Source organism: Lissotriton helveticus, chromosome 12 (assembly GCF_964261635.1).
Source record: "Lissotriton helveticus chromosome 12, aLisHel1.1, whole genome shotgun sequence".
NCBI classification, from domain to species: domain Eukaryota; kingdom Metazoa; phylum Chordata; class Amphibia; order Caudata; family Salamandridae; genus Lissotriton; species Lissotriton helveticus.
In genome coordinates, this window is record NC_136073.1 from 269975624 (window position 1) to 269992440 (window position 16817).

Consider the following 16817-nt stretch of genomic DNA (forward strand, 5'->3'; position numbering starts at 1 on the left):
AAAAACTGAAGGGCTCTGAGATGAAACACTAAATAAAAAAAATAGGGTAAGAGAAGCGTTCGCAGCTCCAATCAGCTAGGAAAAATGGCTGAGAAGCAACTTCTAGTACAAAGAATACTTTCTGTTGTATGTTATTGCATTCCGCAAGGTTAGTTTCATGCTGCAATGCGGTCTCACAGGTTACTGAGTTCAAAAGAAATAATTTAGAAAACATTTAGCAGGTTAAAGCAAATTAGGTTAAGCTTGATTTACATATAGACAAGTTGATATTCGGATAAAGTGTTACAGGATGGCCAGATGCACACAGGAAAATTTTATGTTTACGACTCTCAGTGAAGATCTTACGCTGCAGAAATAAGGAGTGACTGACTTCTGGGGCAAGAGCAAACTGAATGGTGGTAGTAAGAATGATTGCTAGTTGTAGACATCCCAGGGAAATCATCACATTACATGGGCAGATTCAGCCATGTGGTGGTCATCATACCTACCTTTCTCTATCCCTCCGTTCACTGTCACGCACAGAAGACCCCTTATGGTTGCGATCAGAGTCTCGATTAGAAGGAGTGGGCGAAGGAGACTCCCATTGGGAGCGTCTAGAGCTTCCGTAGCCACTGTCATCTTCTTCCCAGCTAGAACGTGATGGAGTTGGTGCATCTAAAAGAAGGACATTTTAAACAATTTTAAAAAATCACACCTCAAGGAATCTTGATAATCAGGCATGCAAAGGCCAGAACAGTACATGTGCTTTGTTGGATAAATATTACATACAGAATACACTAAAATCTGTACTGTTTTGTAATGATTAAAGAACATAAAATGAGAAGAGTCTATTTCAATCCAGGAAGTGGAGGTTTCCCTTTTGTAATAACACTCATATTTGGGAAGGGTTAATTTGAGAACATTGTCTCCGTTTGTTATATAAACAAGGGAGGGACTCTTTTGAATACAATTTATTAATCTGTCGAAACTTGGAGTGCAATCGTAGGTTGTTCTCATTAATGTTGGTCAATAAGTGTAGGAAAGTGCCCTTTTTAGGTCTCGCCTTCCGCAACGTGCATGCGCTGCTTAGGCAAAAAGACCTTTTGCAATTGATTCTGTTTTTCTGTCAAAAACGTGCACGCATTGCACTGCTTGGAATGCAATGCGTGCACGTTTGGCGATTATCTGTTTGTAATTAACATATGGTTCCTTATCGCTCCCGCAAGGGAAACAGCAGCAGGCCCCCTCCTCTCTCCCCTCCCCCTGCTGCCTCATTCAGCGTGAGGCGCGCGCTGGTTCTTTTTCAGATCCATTTCACAGGGAAGAGACTAAATGGTGGTTGCTAGGATAAAGCACAGTAGGGCACCCATCGGCGTGAATCAGTCCACTGTGTTTCTTTAATTGCATTTGCATTTCAAGCACAGCGGACAGCAGTTATCCAATTCACTCGTAAAACTGCACAGATTAAAATGGATTATGTTAAAAGCGTTAAACGACCGTACCGACCAAAAAAGTACACAGAATAGAAGCACATTTTTAGTTTGTTAAACTATTTAAACACGAACATGATATGGCATGACGCATGTGAGTAGACTTTAACCAAAACGAGTGAAGGGAATTGGACGGGAGCGCTAGATGTTCAAATACAACAAGAATAGTGGTGCATTTGAAATAAATACAACCCAATCAGAGTTAAAGGATATGGCCCGGTGGAAAAGGAGACAGGTTTAGGATAGATGCGAAGTGGTCACTTCCCAGTCTAACATAGCTTTAGAGAACCCGTGTCTCCCAAAAACTCTTAGACCACCGTGCTCCAAGAAGGACAACTGCAAGTATCAGTATAAATAGTTTTTTTTTTACTCTGACCATTTTAAAGGTCGCCGTTTGCAGATAAATCGCATGAAAAGCACAGAATGTTCGCCATTAATGTGTACAGTGTAGAGAGGAAAGAAGAAGACAGTCACCTTTGTTAATTAACAACAGGCACAAAACGTAGCTTTCAATGGAAACACGCAGTAGATTGGCGCCCAGAAAGCACTACGTCTGTAGGTAGTCTAGTACAAAGTCTTAGGACGTGCTCAGAAATAGCAATAAAGATAAATCACAAACAACCCAGCTTCTCATGTTTGAAAACCATTCTGTGGTGCTTACTCACTCTCCTATCCCTACAGTCAGACTGGGGTAGAAAATTGCCAAGGCTAGTGTTAAACTTGTAAAGACAAGCTGTTGTAGGTGTTTTGCAACGTATAGGTAGACTGCATGCTTACTTGACAAACAACCATAAAACGGCCCACACACTGGCCAATAAGACCAGCCCCTTTAACACAGCCAGTCTCCTTTATAGTCCTGCCTTACCCTGCTATCACAAACGTATCACCTGATAAATATCTCCAGATAACAAACAGCCTGGATGCAGAATGTGTTTAGTAATTTAGAGCGGTTATGAAAACAAGAATTAATCCTGGAAGTTAAAGGAGGCCTAAGAAGTGCCGCCTGGGTCCATGACAATGGTTTCAACAGGCCCCTCTCTGCAGACGCATTGGCATATCCAATAGGTCTCGCCTTTGGGACCTTATAAGTGTTTAGTTATCTAGCACAATATCATTGGTGCAACAACATCAAGTGTTGCATGGCAAAACACTTATAAGGTCCCGAAGGCGAGACCTATTGGCTATGCCAATGCTTGTTTGACATGGTCACCCCCATTTTTTGCTAGGTATCTGATGACATTTTGACTGAAGTGCACTGGATTTCTGCTATCCAGGACTCCAGTGCCGGATCTTTCCCTAAAACTGTACAATTGATGCCCCAATTGGCAATACCTTTCGCACCCCCTGTAAGTTCAGAGTAAATGGTACCCTTGGTACCGAGGGCATGGGTACTAAAGAGAGTCGCAAAGGCCTACAGCGTGTATTGTGCCACCCTAAGGGACCCTTAGCATCAACATGCAAACTGCTACTGCAGGCTGAGTGCCATGGTGCAGAGAAATGTGAAGACAACATGGCACATCTGCTGTGTGCCATGCCTGCAGTCCCTGCAGGCAGTATAGGTGAGCCACCCTTACAGCAGGTCTTACAGCCCTAAAACAGGGTGCACTATACTACGTATGTGGACATATCGCCATGAGAAGATATGTCCCTGTGATGAACAAGTCGATTCTTAGATATTACAAGTGAACAGGGAAGAGAACATGTGGTGACCACTGGCGTTTTCGAGCTCTCCAGCTACATGATATCTTCACTGAAACTAGAGAAGTTTGGTACCAAACATCTCATATTAATAAACCCACACTGATTTCAGTGATGCATTTATTAATACATGCACCAGAGGGCACCTTAGAGATGCCCCCTGAAGCCCCAGTGACTACCAGTGTACTGGCTGACTGGTGAAGATCAGCCTGTCACCACAAACCGGTTTCTGACCACCTGCAGGTGACAGCCCGCGCACTCTGAGTACAGAAACAATACCTGTTCCTGCCGGAGGTGTTGTCTCCTCCTCCAAGCAGGATGACTAACTAATCAGCATATTAAGGCAGGAGGCTTCAAAGGTCTCTGCCGCCTTTGATATGCTACCCAAGGCTTCCCCAGACAGGGGAATGGAATCCCATGCACCAGGCCCATTTGGCACCAGGACAGGCAGAAAAATTATCTGGTTGAGAGGCATGTCCCCCACTCAGGATAGTTCCACCCCAAAGTGGGCTACCTGATGTGAACACAAATTTTAGAATTCCACCATCTTAGTTTTGGTGAAATGAGGCTCTCTGGGTCAGGGTCATACCCACTTCCCACCGGAAGTGGTCATATAGAGGGTGTAGATACCCTAAAGGTAAGAAGCCCACTGGATACTACCCATCACTCCCCTTAACGCCCCATAATTGAGTATTTAGGATGTACCCCTGATGCCAGGAAATTAAATTCAACTGATCCACTTTTTTCCAAACACTGAAAGTTTTACTGTATGGGAAAAGATTAGATAAGAGCTGGTGAAAAAAAAAACTAAAACATACAATTTAATAGAGCTGCACAGACTCTAAGGGGTATTCCAACCCTGAAGCACAAGTTACTACTTGTGTAACGATATATCTGTAAGAGACATTAGTTAGTGATAGATTCCTTACCTTAGAATATCCCCAGGCGTCAGACTGGATCCAGAAAATTTTGCGTAGCAATACCCCTGCGCGCCGACAGGCGTCGTCCGCAGCTCCGCATGCGTCGTTAGCGCCGGAATGACGTCGGAGTACTTAGACGCCGCCCTCGCGCGCTGACGTCAGTTCTGATACACAGCTTTTCTGCGCCAGATACGCAGAGCCATGATAGAACCAACACTGGTGCCATGAAACTATAGCCCTGAAAGGGGATGACCTTAACCCTAGATATCGGTTCGCAGAACAGGAGGATGGGTGGGTCGGTAAGGAATCTATCACTAACTAATGTCTCTTACAGATATATCGTTACACAAGTAGTAACTTGTGCATCTGAAAGAGGCACGTTAGTGATAGATTCCTTACTTTAGAATAGATACCCCAGCAATACCAACGCCGGTGGTGGGTCTGCGAACCAATAATCACACCAGAAAGTCCTGGAGGACGGAACGGCCAAAGAAGCCATCCCTCCGGACTTGGCTGTCCAGGCAATAGTGTCTTGCAAACGTGTGCAGCAAGGCCCACGTAGCAGCCTTGCAAATGTCCTGCAAGGGCACTCCTTGGCCCAGGGCAGTGGTAGTTGCCGTGGCCCGGGTGGAATGAGCACTAAATCCAACAGGGGGCTCCTTCTTAGCCAAGGAGTAATACGCCTGGATACACAAGATGATCCACCGAGAGATGGTCCGCTTGTGCACCGCCTTTCCCTTCTTAGCGCCCACGTAACCAAGAAAGAGTTGGTCATCCACCCGGAACTGGCGTGTGCGATCCAGATAGTAAGAGAGCGCATGTTTTGGGTCCAGACGGTGGAGCCTCTCTTCATCTTTCGAGGGATGCGGAGGCGGAAAGAAGGTGGGCAAGGTAATGGACTGTCCGATGTGGAAGGCCGTGACAACCTTGGGCAGGAAAGAGGGTCTTGTCCGCAACACAACCTTGTCCGGATGGACAGAGAGGAAAGGAGGTGTGGAAGAAAGAGCCTGGAGCTCACTCACTCTCCTGGCAGAGGTGATGGCAACCAGGAAAGCAGTCTTCAAAGTAAGAAGACGGAGTGGACAGTTATGGAGCGGCTCAAAGGGAGCACACATTAGGTAAGTAAGAACAAGGTTCAAGTCCCACTGGGGCATCACGAAAGGAACAGGAGGGAACATGTGTGTGATGCTCTTCAAAAACCTATTTACAATTGGGGACTTGAACAAGGAAGGCTGATCAGGTAGCCTTAAGAAGGCAGAAAGGGCAGAAAGGTACCCCTTGACAGTGTCCAGAGCAGAGCCCTGCTGGGCAAGAGAAAGAAGGAAGAGGAGAACCTCAGAAAGGGGTGCAGAGAGTGGATCCACAGCCTTTACTGTGCACCTTGCCACAAATCTGTTCCACCGGAAGGCGTATACCGACTTTGTGGAGGGACACCTGGCTGCCAGAATGACATTACAGACTTCAGGAGGCAAGTCAAATGGCCTCAACTGTCGACGCTCAATCTCCAAGCTTGTAGGTGGAGACTGGACAGGTTCGGGTGGAGGACCGTCCCCTGCTGCTGCGACAGAAGGTCCTCCCGAAGAGGCAGACGAATAGGGGGATCGACTGACATGCTGAGTAGCTCGGGATACCAGTATCTTCGTGCCCAGTCCAGAGCCACAAGGATAACCTGGGCCCGGTCGCGCCTGATCTTCTTCAGCACTCTGGGCAGAAGTGGTATAGGCGGAAAGGCGTACAATAGACCGCAACTCCACTCGCGACGAAAAGCGTCTCCGAGCAAGTGCCGCCTTGGAAATTTCAACGCGCAGAACTGATGACATTGCGCGTTCTCTTCTGTGGCGACTAGATCTAACCAAGGCTCTCCCCACTGCTGAAAGAGACCTTGCGCCACGTCCGAGTTCAGACGCCATTCGAGATCCTTCATGCACCGACGGCTGAGTTCGTCCGCCCTGGCGTTCAGAGAACCTGCCAGGTGTTGAACCACCAGGGTCACGCTCTGATGTTCCAGCCACTGCCAGAGGCGCAGAGCCTCCTGGCAAAGGGTCCACGACCCCACCCCGCCCTGTTTGTTGCAGTACCACATGGTGTAGTGTAGTTCCTATATTCCCAAAAGGCTCTGCGCATTGGAATAATATATTCAGCAGTGTAGACGTAGGACTGAGGTCGACTAGGTCTCTACTGACTATATTAGACTTAAGTTTTTGCCAGCTAGCTCAGAGGTCACTAGAAACTTTCTCGAATACACGAGGAGGAGTTTAACCTCCCTGGATAGACAAGAAGGGATTAGCTTCTGACAACCATATAACATGACAACTTTGCTCCCTCAGAATAAGAGTGTATCTCTAGAGTCGTGTGAAAACAATAGACAGCTTTTTCACTCAGTCAAGTGTGCATACTCAGTTTCACCAGAGTGCAGAGAAAAGAGAGACGGGCGTTTTCAATAAAAGGTTATTTATTGAGCAGTCTTCTTTCTCATACAAGAGAAATGAATTGCCACAATTGCAATACTCATAGTAAAGTAAAGTGCGTACAGTAAAAGGAGGATTAAGAAATAATACTGTAAAAGCATTGATATGGTTTCTTAGCCATAAGATACTTTAAAATAGATAAAATATATACATACTTGTATACATTGACTAACGTACTCAACTGGTGCTTCTAAATACGCCTACCCCGGTGTACCTGACCTAAGCCTAATACGTGGGAAGGAGTAAGTAAGTAGCAGTTTAAGTCAAGTTGGTTTTGCCAAGAATCTGAGTCAAGAATTCTCTCTAAGGTTTTAGTCAGCTCCGTACCTGGGTATTAGAAAGCAGAAGGTCTGGTATCTCTCTCTCAGGACTCGATATCCCAGTAACCCGCAAAGGTATCTGGAAACACCGGAGCTGGATTTCTCGGCAGGAGAAAAGACAGCGTCTCTCTCAGTGCGTCAAAAGGGAGGGGCAGCGTCCGTGGGCTCTCGCATCAGCTGGGCTCTCGGGCAAGTAGATAGCTGCTCTGCTCCAAAACCACCACCGTGTGTTTGCTTAAGGCAACGTTGGTATATTTATACCTGAAAGGTGCCGGGTTTGACGTAAGGTTGGACATAAGACGTCAATAAAGATGTCACTAAGAACTGGCCGTTCTTACAGTGCTTTACAGGAGTTCTAGGACAAAATCAAAACAAAAGCAAGGGGGATTTCCCAGGTTGCTGGAGGTTTGGTTTGTTTAGAGAACTCTGTGAGCTTTCTAGGAGTCTGGGGAAGTAGCCTTGCTTAATGTGACAGCATGTGCTACGACTGAATATGGATATGATTACTATGCCGTTATAGGGATATTATTGATTATAACCGAACAAGGGCATAAAATAGAAATATCGATTTAGGCTCCCGGATAAAAACACAATACCTACTCCACGATCTAATGTCCATCATTACTAAAACTAAGCAATAGTAAACATTTAAAGGTGCATGTGTATTCCAACCCACCCCAAAATACATTTTTTGCATTTGAAATGGTGTATGCGAAATACATGAAAATGATATTGGTACTGTACGCTTTTCAAGCAGTGTAATCATTCAGTTAAAATGATGCATATATATGATTAGCTGAACGATTTGCGAAGTTTACACATGAAATGGTTCTTAATACAGAAAAGAAGGTCGAGACCATTCCATCACATATAAATACAGTCTCTGTAAATGTGCTAGAGGCTGAGGTAATATATTGTCTCTAGAGTTCCTAAAAATAGAAGCTCTGTTCTCTAAGAATAGTTCTACTTTAAGCAGAGTACAAGTGCCAGGAAAAAAGGTAAATATTTTGGAATCGAAGAAAAAATAATTTTGCTTTCAGTGGGAAATAATAGTTCCAAATATTTTCAGTAGCTTTTGTTTATCAAAGCTGAAGGCCGAATTCAGAGTTCAGGGAACGCTGTGTGCTCGTTTGCTTAAAAGTTATTCTTTTTGTTCAGGGGAGAACATCATTTCAGACAGACTCGCAAAAAAGTTGTCTACGGCTTCAGGTGAAAGTTCGATCAAGTTCGAAAATGCCGCATCTGAGCAGTCTCGAGCATGATTGCTATCGTCGATGTCAGGATCAGCAATGCTCACAGAAGGTCGTACCTGGGTGATGTTGCTCCCATCTCGTACTTCACTACCCTCTAATCGTAGTGGTGAAGTCTCAACGAATGCCGTCATCAGAATTGGTAGCCGCTGGGGACAACACGATGCATGAGCCGTTACTGGACTTAGCAAAGTATCGGTATCCAATGGTACTGCTGATGGTAGTGTAAGACAGACGTCCAACACGCATTCTTCTCCGCATAGCATACATCGAAGCACAGGTAAGATGCAATTCTGCCAGATGGGTCTGAATGAAAGAAACCAGGTCATATTCAGATCTCTTAGCCGGGCTAATCCAAGGACTTTAGTTATGCGGTCCCGATAGCGTATAGCTAGGATCGTTTCTTCCATCGTTTAGGGGGGCCTGGTCTGCGATTTGGCTTGCCATATCGGAGCAGAAGGATCAAAAATAAAATGCCTGCTACGAGTCCCAACAGAAGTGGTAGGCCGCCAAAGACAGAATGGACAAAATTAGGAAAAATGCCCAGAACTGTTTCGAAGGGTGTTAACAGTCCCGAAAAAATTGTCTTAAATACATGTGGGATACCATTGGTATCTGACATATTTAGGATTTGGCTTAGCATTTCTGCGAAATGCACGGGGCAATTTGTTGATAAAAGGGTATGTATCTCTGCCGTTGTCCTTGCAACTTGCAGATCATACGTTTCTTTTGATGACGTCAAGGGCACCGTTGTCTGTAAAAGGACAGACTTTATTCTGCTTAAAGTATCAATTCGAATAGAAGAGATATTTAAAGAAAGCCAAATTTTTGCCTCCATGTCTGGAGTGCTGTTTGGATACAATACTTGCATACAGCAAGTGACCATGGAGCTCACGCTTACAAGATAAGCTTTCCCTGGCACCATGCCACAACAGCTGTGGTCCACTATTAGAATATAACTCCCGTTAGAAAGCCGTCTAAAGAATGGCTCTATTCATGTTGCAGGTGTGCCATGCTGGTGACATGAAAGGTTATTTGATGTCCCCTCACAGGCCCCATGCAGGTCAATACCTTGACACAGAAGTATACCGCTTAGTGATTGTTTACAATTTTTTCCACTAAGAAATACATTCTGTTTCTTTTCACTGTAACATGTGTGTGTATAAGGTAATTTCCATGATGACTTAATGTACCCTTTACCCAACCTTTCATACTGGCCCGCTGGTATATACTCTTGACAGTATTTAAATTGGAAAGTTGTTATCGGAATTGTGATTATTCCATGTATTATCCATTCAATGACAGGTCTTTCTGACATTGTCAATGGTAATCTCTCAAGTTTTTCAATGCTCAGAATCGTATAGTCTGCTCCTTTTTGTGCCAAACTGATTTGTGCATCAGGAAAGGTTAAAGATAGAGAATACGGACGTTGTGTTGATTAAACGCCAGGGCACTAAGCCTGAACGCAGATTTTGCAACGTCCAGCCAAGCTGTACAATAGAACGTAATTGGGACTGACCATTTTGTAACATTAGTAAGTCTTGTTCTATGATATCAATAGCAGAGGATACAATACTGTCCAGTGAATATATTCTGGAGGACAGAGTCATTAATCCATTGTCCACAACAGAAAATTATTTTTCCAAATTAATACGATCAATTACTCGTATTTTTTCTGGGGGCGTGGCTAGCCGAGCAGCGACATGGCCGCTTTCTAAGCAAGCTCCGCCGGCTACGCTATTAATCCTGCCAACAATCCTGCCTGAGCTGTGAAGTTCACCTAAATCTCCTGATTCGGAGGTGGCTGAGGGTGCTGGGCGGCAGTGGAGAAAGTTTGCTGAGATTGGGGCGTTCCGACGTGAAGCTATCGGCTCCGTGAGTTCTACCGGCGATCCGCGGATGTGGAGCCCGCCTGGTGTGGGGCCCTGATCGGCAGCCGCGTCCTACTACAGCCCGGTGCAGTGACGGACCGCATACACGGACTAGCATTCTACGTTTGAGATCCTCACATCGTGGAGGTGAGTGAAGCCACCCGGTAGCTGTGAGATGGGCGCGTAAATAGGCGGAGAACCTAGTCTGCATGTGCGACTGTGAAGCAGGGGCTAAACTTTGAGGTGCTTGCCTGACTTTCACGTAGCCTGGCGGTCCGCCATTTTAAAATCGGAGAAGCGGTCGGGGAGCTTCGGTGAGCGAGCTCGGACTATCCGTGCTCAGGGAGGTCATTGCATTGCTCGGCGAGGGAATCTGGCCTTGTCGCACCGATACTTCAAGGATTGGGCTGTGGCTGGAATATCGTGGTTGAGACATCTAGCTGCACTGTGACACGCCGCCATTTCGCGCGCTTTCTGATGTGTGCGCTGAGTGACCTGACCCGAGTAGTGCATAAGGACCTGCGCTGAGGCCCACCTGGTGTGCACCCTGTACTATCCTCCAGTTGGCTGCTGAAACTCTGAGCGGGGGTAAGGACCGCAGTTACTCCGCGTCACTTGCAGCTGCTGCGCGAGTTGCTCTTGAGACATCGGGGGATTGTGCTTCTGGGGCGTTCACTCGTCGCTGGTGCTCAGTCTGTGGGGCACGCCACAACAGCCATTTGTACAGCGAATCTCGCCCCATACCTATTGTGCAGAGGGACTGGCTGAAAAGCATTGACCTCCAGGACGGTCGCAGATCGCGTGCTGTGCGCGGCCAATCCCAAACCCAATCTGCCGCAGAGACATCAGGGGAGTGAACATTAGGCTTGCACGTTAGTTGACCACAGTTCGTAAGCGCCTGCGGGCACGACTATACGACCGCTTGTAGCTCCTCCTCCCACCATACGAATTTCTTGGTCAGGTCCCCACTGCATTAATTACTATGGGCAAGGGCGACCCGAAACAACCTAAGCTCACGTTTGAGCAGAAACGCCACGCAAAGCAACATGAACAAGATCGCGTGACCGAGGAACGTGATTCGCCTGATCCTGATCAAGACATTGATGTTAGGGCGCTAAAGATGGAAGTGAGATCTAGTCTTAAGAGCATCGACACTAAGCTCGATAACATGACGTCTCAGCTCGAGTCGGTTAAAGCTCAGGTTGGAGCACACGAAACGCGCCTCGACTGCCTCGAAAACAGACACACTGAATGCTGCGAGTTCAGGCAGGAGTCCAAACAGCAAATTACCAACTTGGAGAAGGAGGTTGAATTCTTGCGCGCAAAGGCAGATGACTTGGAAGCGCGTTCCCGCAGATGCAATGTGCGCATAACTGGAATTCCGGAGACCACCACCATTGGCAAGATGGAGACCTTTGTCACAGACCTCCTGCATGAACTATTTGATCCGAACTTGTCCCCGGTCTTCACGGTTGAGCGTGCACATAGGGCGCTGGGCTAGAAACCGCCTGTGGGTGCGCTGCCGAGACCCATCCTTGAAAAGCTACTAAATTATCAGGATAGGGATCTGATACTGCGTCTTGCTCGAGAGAGAGGTAAAATAAAGGTAATTCCATTTCGTTCTACCCTGATTTTACCCCGCTAGTGCAGGCGGCCAGAAAGGAATTCATCCCAGCTAAAAAGCTCTTGCTTCAGGCAGACATAAAGTACTCCCTTTTGTACCCTGCGAAACTGCGTGTAGCACATGATGGTACTACCCATTATTTCACAGGCGCTAAGTCCGCTTTGAAATTCGCAAAGCATGTTTGCAGTACTAGGCCAAAGCGGAAACATGCGTAGATTGGGGAGGAAGGGGGTCATCTCAGTGACAATGATTGATTCCACTAGACTTGCTGTCAAGGACGTCTGCTCCTCGGAAGAGGTATATTGCTTCTGTTCACACGTTATGCTGTTCACATGTCCCACTCATGTGCTATGGAGCACCACAGGCTTACAGAATTTGCTATATTGTGCCTTTGGGCTTTCTATGTTTCCATGCTACACTCCACTGTGCGCCCTGCGCGTTGGCTACCATATAGATTTGATGTACCAAGATCAGACATTAGTAAACTAGGCTGAAGTGCGTAGCCACCCTGTGCAAACAGGAGTGTATGCTCAGGATACTACGCCCTCACGGGGTGATTCCCAATGTTTGTAACCTTTCAAAACGTTTACGCTATGCGTAGGTTAGGGGAGACTATGACACAACCTAATTGGGGGGTTGCTGTGGGTGGTGGGAGGGGGGGTTGTTAGGTTTGTTGGCGTGAGCTATGTACTTTTCTCATGTGCGCTGTGCGATCATTGAAATTGGATTTGTGACTAGACATCTATTGTGCAGTGGGTGTGCTGCATCAACATTGCAATGGCGATGACAAGGGTTTTAACTTGGAACATCCGTGGACTTAGCGATGGCAGGAAGGCGAGATTAATGCATGGGTATCTCATACGACACAAAATAGACATTTGCTTTTTGCAGGAGACACATATCAACTCCACACCGTCTCCCAGGCTAAAACACTCCAGATGGAGCTCGATTTATTCTGCCATTTACTCTAATTATGCCCGTGGGGTAGCCATCCTTGCACGACGAGGACTAGATTGGAAGGAACATATTGTGTACTGTGACCCAGAGGGCAGATTTATTGTGGTATACGGCACCCTACTGGGGAAGCCATTGGTATTGGCAGCGATATATGGCCCGAATGTTGACGACCCAGACTTTTTTAGATCTGTATGGACACAAATAGCACTGATGGATTGCCCCACTGTCATTTGGGGTGGAGACTTTCATGTTGTACTTAATGATGCTTTGGATCGTAAGGGGGCAGCGAGGCCGCTACACCCAAACGCCAGGCAGGCATTACTGGACATTCTTCAAGAGGGTTTCTTGCTAGATATGTGGAGAACTAGGCACCCGACAGTCAGGGAGGGCACCTGTATTTCGAGTCACCATGCTGCTTGGTCGAGGTTAGATTACTGGCTGGTGTCGCAGGATGTGGCTACATGGACAGCGAGTGTGTGTAATCAGGCTAGATCGCTCTCTGATCATGCCCCGTGCCTGTTGGAAATTAAAGTGCCGGGTGCTCCCACTCGTGCCTTCACCTGGCGCTTGCCGCCACACGCATTGTTAGATACAGCATTTACTGAGGAAATAAGAGCAGACATAGTTCAATATTTTGAAACAAACGCGGGCTCAGTGTCAACGGAGTCTGTCCTGTGGGATGCATTTAATGTGGTGATCAGGGGGCAGTGTATTGCACGTCAGGCAGGGGTACTAAAGGCAATTAGAAGTATGCTTAGCAAGACTGAGGGAGAGCTGAAGGAGCTGGAGTCACGTTTTTGCGACAATCCCACGCCAGACTTAGCGGTTCAAATGAAAGCTAAGCTCCTAGACTTTAATGAGGAGGCACAACGAGAAGTAACGTTTTTGAGTAAGCAGGCAGAGGCCCGTAAATACGGGGAGGGTGATAGACCCAGCAGGACACTGGCTCGCCTCATCTCCACCAGGTCACAGTCCATGTACATACACTCCATTATGAATCCAGACGGGGAGGTGGCGGTGGGTCAGGAAGCAGTTCTTCACACCTTCACGGAGTTCTACTCTACTCTATACAAATCCAAACAAGGTGTGACTCCAGATTCCCTCGATGCCTATTTAGACACAATAGCCTTGGTGTGGTTTAACAACGCACACCGTGAATATATGGATATCCCGATCACTGCTAAAGACATAGCCAAGGTAATAAAAAGCATGCCGTTAAACAAAGCCCCTGGTGCTGATGGCCTCACGACAGCCTTTTATAAGACCTATGCGGAGGAACTAGCTCCGCGGTTGCACGCAGTATTTGCTGAGGCCCTTAAAACTGGAATTCTACCTGCATCCATGCGCGAAGCTCTGATCATGACGCTTTTAAAACCAGATAAGGATAGCCAGTCATTAGATTCTTATAGACCTCTTTCCCACATCAACGTGGATGTGAAAATCTACGCAAAAATAATTGCTGATAGACTACAGCCGTTACTACCGATGGTGGCCCTGCCGGACCAATCGGGCTTCATACCAGGGCGTGCAACGTCCCATAACTTAAGGACTATATTCTCAGTATTGCACTACCTTCACCCTACTGTACAGGCAGCGGTCCTGTTTTTAGACGCTACAAAAGCCTTCGACTCGCTAGAATGGCCTTATTTATTCAGGATTCTAAGTAAGATGGGTTTCAGCCCCTTATTCATTAATCTAATATGATTATTATATACCTCTCCTAAAGCAAGAGTGCAGGTGAATGGATTGTTATCCGAGCCCTTTGACATCTCACGAGGCACGAGACAGGGCTGTCCCCTGTCTCCGCTGCTCTTTGCCATCGCCATGGAACCCCTTGCTGCAAGAGTTAGACAACACCACACGGCGAGAGGCATACGTTTTAGCTCCCGCAGTCTATTGATATCTCTATACGCAGATGATGTCACTCTATATGTCAGAAATCCCACCGAGAATCTTAACCCTCTGCTTCGTGAATTTGTGAGATTTGAAGGCTTGGCTGGCGTGTCGATTAACTGGACTAAATCGGTTGCGTTCCCGCTAACAGATTCTACCCCTGAAGTGAGGTCTGATTATCCCCTGCGCTGGGAGGCGGACTCTGTTAAATATTTAGGCATCTGGATCAGTCGGAACATACAGGATATATGGGCCCTTAACTTTGGAAAGGCGGTGCACTGGTTGGAAACCAAAGTAGCCATTTGGAATAAACTCCATCTGTCTCCCTCTGTCTCTAGTAGGTAGGATCGCATTGGCAAAAATGGTGGTGTTGCCGAAGTTCCTCTACTTATTTGTGAATATCCCCATCAACGAAAGACTTTTACACCTGCTTGAGATCTACCTTATTATCACTGATATGGGCTGGAGGTCAGGCCAGAGTATCTTGGGCACTCTTGACACTACCGCTCCGACAGGGGGATTGGGCGCTCCTGATATGCAGCTTCACGCATTATGTGCGCAAGCCCAATTTGTTCATTTTTGGGTGTATCCAACGCCATACCAACCACATGTTGCAGTGGAGTTAGATTCTCAGGCCCCATTACCACTCAGTGTAGCGTTATATAGCAAAGCACCGCGACCCTCCCTGGACATTGATACAGCGAATATGCTTCGGTGGGTGTGGCGGGAACTTCAGAAGAGAGCTCAACTCCCGCTCCTATACGCACCGGCAATCCCTCTGAGATGCAACCCTATGATGCCCTGCTTGGCTGTTGGTGGCGGTGATATCTCCATGGGTGGAGCGCCATTGCATACATTTGCTGACTTATACCCGAATGGCACGTTTCGGGACCCCCAACCTGGTGGTGATGACGAGCCCCTAACTTTCAATGATCTATTTACCTACCACAAGCTGAAAATGTCCTGTAAGGCGCTCTGGGGTCAGTTTCCTGAAGAGCCTCCACAATTGCAGGCACTCCAAAACGTGCTTGCTAGAGCATCCCCCAAGAAGCTAGTATCTAGATTGTATAACAGTATGCAGGAGCAAGCCCCTGTCACAGTGCCGATGTCCATGCAGGCGTGGAATGCGGAACTAGAGGAGTCTCTGACTGACGGTCAGTGGTCCTTTTGCTGCAGACAACTTACTGAATTATCGCCTAACTATAAACTCCGGCAAATTCATTTCAAATTTTTACACAGGTTTTACCGCACACCAGTATCGCTGCACCGAATGGGACTGAAAGATGACACTAGCTGTTGGAAGTGTGGCGCCGAACAGGCTTCCTTTTTACATGTCGCCTGGAGCTGCCCAATGCTTGCTGAATATTGGACCGCCATTTTTTCCTCAATCAATCAGATCCTTCTTAGAACAGATGACCCTTCCCCGACTCTTGGGCTGTTTGGATATGTGAGTGATACTGCTCCTAAAAATCGAAAGCTTCATGCCATATTGCTACTATACGCTAGACGCCAGGTGGCTGTGCATGGGGTCGTAGGGCTTTGCCTAAATTTGATGCATGGTTGGCAGACGTGACACACGGCCATACGCAACTAGGTAACTATTGGGAACTCATGCCCTCAGCTTCCCGCCCCAAGGACATTTGGGAACCGTTTCTACAGTGGTCACGTGCTGGGGCGAACACCCCCAGCTCAGAGCAGTCTCCTTCTGGGGTGATAGACAATGCTGCCAGATGAGAAGTTGAGATCTCTGTGACATTGGATGCATGGGGTTTTGCTGTTTATTGTATAAGATTGTATGCCTGAGATTTCTCAGTGTTCATTTGTTTCCGAAAATCGTATGTACTTCTTCATGTAACTGCCTCCACTTGTGCCTAGATATGTGATTGTGTGTCCCCTCGCTTACTGTGTTGCATTAGCGCCACATGCCCGGACATACTGACAATGCTGACTGCACATACTGGATATGTAATGATTGCGTGCGTGGATTTACCTCCTTGTTACTTACAGCACTGAGTTTTGCCTGTATTGGTTTTGTTTAACTGTTGACACGGGGAGAAGATTGGGGGGGAGAAACAAGAAATGTGCACATCCTATATGTTTTTTGCCACAGTGTAAACTCCTGAATTGATATGTTTTATAGCAGTTTCGATTGCATATGACACTGTAATGTATTAACTGTGCAACATTCAATAAACGAATTAAAAATAAAATAAAAGGGGGAGGAGCCTAGCTCGCGACCGAGATGGCCGCGCTTTAGCTCGGCTCCGTTCGCCCGCCTGTGTTTTACACATTTATCCTGCATTTATCCTGCCCCGGGAAGCCCTCCTTGCTGTGTGGTACTACTACG

At 46.9% G+C, this 16817-nt stretch overlaps 1 protein-coding gene across 1 annotated transcript in view; it reads right to left on the bottom strand.

Annotated features, from left to right (window-relative positions):
* The window catches only part of DHX38 (DEAH-box helicase 38), a 1077951-nt gene that overhangs the window by 832089 nt on the left and 229045 nt on the right, over positions 1 to 16817 (bottom strand). The window contains exon 5 of the mRNA XM_078670369.1: positions 489 to 654. Coding sequence (XP_078526495.1) covers positions 489 to 654 — 166 coding nt within the window. The remainder of the gene's footprint in view (positions 1 to 488; positions 655 to 16817) is intronic.